Genomic DNA, 5,246 nt, shown 5'->3' with positions numbered 1-5,246 from the left:
TTCGGTTGGTAAAAAAAACCTTAGTGAATAAAAAAAAAATTCTAATAAACTAAAATGGCATATATTTTTTTTCTCATAACTGGTTGGTGGTTAAATTGTCTCTCTTCTTTTTATGTGTATTTTGTACGGGACAAACATAAGAAAATATCATGTTTTTATGAATTGATTTACTTCGCCATGTTGTAAAAATGCGGAGCTCAATCAAATTTGACGGTCATTTTTATGAACTATTTTGCCAAGGCTCGCGCTGAACCTTTTGTTCCTTTCTAAAGCTCCAACGGCGTGTGGCTCGGAGAATAGGATCCCTGGTAACAATAAGTTTGTTAACGGTAAGTGCTAATTAAAGAAATCAGTTAATAATTTTGTTAATTTGATCATTCCTGTTGATAATAAATAAATGGTAAATTATTCCACTCTAATCAGAACCGTCGAGAGACATGCCTTCTCTGGTTTGCACATATCTTAAAATGCTCCGTAGGATCACATAACAAGTGAACTCGACGACAGGTCTACAACAGTATACACAGTCGCCTCTCTCCCACTGGGGCGACTCCATAGTGGAAAGAGAGAAGGAGCACATCGGATAGAGCCCTTTCTTCTATATCCCGTTGCCCTCTCTTCTGTTTCCATTGCTTGAACCTGATTTGGAGTCGAGATCGATCAATTTGATGGAGGTCGAATGCAAGCGCCAGGACGGATCGTGGCACCCTTGTCAGATTTCCTTGAGGTACGAATCATTTCTTCCCGATAATCTTAGTTGCTTGATAATCGACGCCGATCATGCTGCAACCCATTTTTTACGGGGTTCCCTGACTTCCCTCGCTAAATGATCGTGACCGGCAGTGTAAGCAACTGATTAAATTGTGATCAGAATTTGTAATGATCGCGCTTTCAACTTTCTGCTTTATGCTAGATAATCACCCTTGTTGAAATATGTGCATGCAATATTCTAACTAACTGATTAACTTATAAATAAATGAAATTTTATATTAGTGAAGCTATTGCTGTTTGAGTTGCAGTGAGGGCAATGCTGCAATCATTGTAGCATATGAAAATTGTGGGGAAGAGGAAGAAGAAGATGATAGAATAGAAAGCAGAGAGGAGGGATCATCTCGGCTGCGGTTCCGATCGGCATTTCTCCAAGAAGGCGAGTGTTCTCAGTTGATAGAAGGCCAATGTGTTCTTGCCTTGCATGATGCTTCATCTTCCCACTTATTCTTCGATGCTATTGTGGAAAAGGTATACCAGTTTCTTCAGCTGCTGCTCTACCATGCAATACCAAATAGATTCTCGCTATCATCTTTTTTTACACAAGGGGCTGTTTTGGCATGATTTTTTGTGAACCTTCATTTGTATCCCCCACACTATCATCCCCATATGGTAAAGGATAAGGTTCACTATTTCTGGCATAATCAGAGATTAGCAATTAATCCATTCTCCTAGATCAGCAATCCAAATGTTGATGTTAGCGATTAGCATGGCTTCCAAAATATATATGATTTTGGTATGGATTTATCAAAATACTCTATGGTGTTCTTTTATGTGTTTGTCATTCATTTAATCTAATATAGTTTTTTTTGGTTCTTTTTTGAAGATAACCCAAACTTCTACATCTTTTTGCCTCACCTGGGGCTTGAACCTGACCTGTGAGAATTCGCCTTACCACTTGAGTTACTAATGGTTGGTACAGTGGTACTTAGTACTTCATATTTCTGTGTAGTCAAGAATATTTGCTTTGTTTGCAGATAAATAGAGTAAGGCACTCTGACCGATTGGCATGCCGATGCACCTTTTCACTAAAATGGCTCCCAATTCATTTTAAAGATCAGAAAGTAAGAGTTCCATCCACAAGCATCATGCTATTATCAGATAAGAATATTGAGACCCATCCGGTTTTTGAGGCGTTCATAGCATCTACAAATTCAAGTGCAGAAATGGAAACTTCTCCATTTGTTAGTCCATTAACTGAAAATTTATTTGAAGTAGATGTGGATGATTTGTTGGAAAAGCAAGTGCAAGACATCAGCTTCATGGCTCAAGGAGAAGACTTCTCAAAAGATGTTACGGCAGGACTTAAAAAAGGTATTTCTCTAATTCCTGGACTTTAATATACTTTTTTGGTAGTAGTGTGATGTTCCCGATTTAGTAATTTACTGTTGTTGTTTCAAATATTAGGGTCAGACATGAGCTGGTCTTCTAGAGTACTAAATGTAGAAATATTTTGCAGCTGCTCATCCATTACCTTGAAGCCATTTTTGTTTATTTGTGTACTATTGCAGTTTCTATATCAAAATTGTATTGTAGGTATATAGATCTTTTGTAGAAGACTCATCTATACTTGTAAAAACTACTGACTTTAGCTTCTTTCTGCTTACAGCTAACCAGAAAGGACTCAAAATTAATAAGAGACAAGAGGTAACTACTGGCAGAAGAGTTACCAGGAGTAAGGGTAAACAAGAAACCGAACCCCCACTGGAAGAGGCAAAAGAAAAGGCTGGCAGTCTCTCTTTCCTCAGCCCCCTTGCTGCCCGTGCAGCATTGGCTTCTTTTATATGCACACTTCCAGTAAGTGGACTACCAAACCAATCAGAGAAATTCCCTCTGTCACCAGAATCATCAATTGAAGAAATTTCTGGTTTCCCTTCGCTCAGCCCACTTACCGCACGTGATTCTATAGCTTCGTTTGCAAGTGCTCTTCCAGCAAGCAGACACCCTAAGCAAGCCAAGAAACCTCCTTTGACACCAAACCGATCGCATTATTACTCAGATACTGGAAGAACAGTTAGTATGAATCCAGGCTCTGAGAAAGTTGACCCCGTTATTCCTCGAAGGGTAACTCGTTCTACGGGTGCTCTTCCAGCAAGTGAACCTCCTAAGCAAGCCAAGAAACCTCATTTGACACCAAATCAATATGATTATAACTCAGATACTGGAACAAGACTTAGTATTGATCCAGGCTCTGAGAGGGTTGACCCTGTTATTCCTCGAAGGACAACTCGTTCTGCTGCAAAGAGCGGGGGTGTAGATCAGATTGCTGACATGCAAGGGTCACAAGATCAGAAAGCAAGGGGAACTGGAAAAGGTAACAGGAAGGCAGGGAACAGTAGCTTCACTCCTGATGCAGAATATGTAATTACACCTGTCAAAACTGAGAAGAAGAAAAGGATATGCATCTCCCCATCTGCATCTGCTGCTACTAGTGCAAGCATTGTTAGCAACACTATCTCAGACTCTGAAGGTGAGAATTTCATTATATCTAACTTGAACAGCATTTGTCTCAGTAAAAGAGATGCATAGATGCTAATACCAGTGAAATGTTATTGAATTAGTACTAGCCCAAAATATAGATTTGTTCTGGGATTTCTAGCTTTTTGGTTGTCTTTCTTTTCTTAAATGAAAAATAAGCGTTACAGGTTGATGTTACCAAACAAACTCTAAAATAAACTACTACCTACAAAATCAGTTAACCCCTATAGCATCCAGGCTCAGCAATCAAGTACAAGAAAGCACCTTCGTCTGTCAGCACTTAAGAAAACAGAAAATCATTACAGGCCCTTCTTCATCCCTACCCACTTATAAGCCATCTGAAAAGAGGCAATAACCACAATAATCAGAAAGGTGCTAGCCACAGCTGCCTTTCTGAATAAAGAAACAAATTCACTGGCAGCTCTTCAACTTTACAAAATAGCCCCTCAAAACTCCTTATTTTGACATCCAGAATGCAAAGCAAATCAGACCACTGCAGAAATTGTCCTTCCTGCATTTGCTTGATCCCCACCAGGCCTCTGACCAGCTGGTACCAGACTTAATCAGCACTGTCCACCTATCCGGGAATAAGATCTACACTAAATCTAGCAAAATTTCATGAATCAATTGCATTCCACTCGCTCCTAAACCACCAACCAAAAAAGTATTATTGAGATTATTTAGGCAGCTATTAAGGCCTATGTGATTTATATCTGTTTTCCGAAATCACACGCTATTCTTTTTAGCCAAAAGCACAAAAAACTATTTTACGAAGTTTCTTTTTGGTCCCTACTATTTGACAAATTGCAAACCACATCTCACTTAGTTTTGTGAAATTCATTACAAGTTATAGTTAAGTTTCTAACCTGTGCCAGATCAATTGGGCATTTCAGCATGTTAGAAGCAAATGATCAATAATTTATTTTTATCACAAAAGATTATTATCATCCACCTACCGACCAAAAACCTCTTTTGGTCAGACTATCCATTGTTTTGAATACAATGTTACTAGTCTATCATTGCATTAATACATGTATATAACTATATCTTTTTCAACATATTTATTTTGCCAGAAACATAAGAAATTACTCTAATACTTCCAAAACCACCGCATCATGAAGGCTGGCAAAGTCATACAGATAAAATGTAACAATATATTTAATTTTTTTCCAGGGGAGACTTGTCAGGATGCTGAAAGCCATGTTGCAAAGAGAAGAAAAATAGTTTCTAGGAAACCACCTACTCGATTCTCACCACGTCTCGCTCAACTAGATACTTGATCAACCAACTTTAGGATAAGAATATAATATATCTATTTTGGGTTTTCTCCTTTATGGACTCTATATTGCAGCTCGATTTCTGTTTACTGGCCATTAACATGTAATTGTCTATTCTATAGCATATTGGCTCCCAGAGCTGCTAGACAGAGAACCTAATGCTTCTTGACTAATGTTTAAGTAGCATCCCTAGTTATTTAATAATCGAGGGTTATTAGTATGTTGAATTTGATGTAAACAAACTCTGGTCGGCTTGGTAAATACTGTAACGTACAACCCTCTTGGTAACTGCTAGCCAACATGTACCGGTACAAATAATATAGTTGCATTTTCTTGCCTTAGTCACCATCTATGGATAGTTGGCAGTGGTTGAGACTATTAGTGTAGCTTGATTAATATAGACAAGTATCATATATACCAATATGTTCTTTTTTTATTATTAATTCCAGGACACTGTGTATGTAACACATGGTTGTTGGTTTAGCGAAAATCAAATCAAGTATCCCTATAGATATATTAATTTTGCATGAGCTCATATACCAATTGTTCATTACCAAATGGGACAAGTTTTTCTTCTTTTTTTACAATACATTTGCATTTGACATATGCAGCTGTAGTTTTATATAGATCTATGGAAATATTTACTCGACTAATCTATAGTTTGAGATAAATCTAGAGAAGTAAAATATCTAGTGTTATTTAACAATATCTAATTTTTAGGAA

General features: G+C 37.6%; 1 protein-coding gene across 2 annotated transcripts; it reads left to right on the top strand.

The window, feature by feature from the left end:
- The first annotated feature begins 496 nt into the window (after nt 1-496).
- On the top strand, nt 497-4,765 carry LOC144555747 (uncharacterized). 2 transcript variants are annotated; one of them, XM_078304163.1, is made up of 5 exons: nt 497-727; nt 1,020-1,239; nt 1,746-2,082; nt 2,378-3,238; nt 4,420-4,765. In XM_078304163.1, exons 1-5 carry the CDS (start codon nt 669-671, stop codon nt 4,524-4,526), a joined length of 1,584 nt encoding a protein of 527 aa, XP_078160289.1. In that variant the 5' UTR covers nt 497-668; the 3' UTR covers nt 4,527-4,765. The 2 variants fall into 2 exon arrangements, with proteins under 2 accessions (XP_078160289.1, XP_078160288.1); XM_078304162.1 differs by having other exon boundaries at nt 999-1,239.
- The last annotated feature ends 481 nt before the right edge of the window (nt 4,766-5,246 follow it).

The sequence above is a fragment of the Carex rostrata genome, chromosome 6, assembly GCF_964058835.1.
Source record: "Carex rostrata chromosome 6, lpCarRost1.2, whole genome shotgun sequence".
In the NCBI taxonomy this organism is placed as follows: domain Eukaryota; kingdom Viridiplantae; phylum Streptophyta; class Magnoliopsida; order Poales; family Cyperaceae; genus Carex; species Carex rostrata.
The sequence above is the reverse complement of the archived record's forward strand: the minus strand, read 5'-3'. Positions and strand labels throughout refer to the sequence as shown.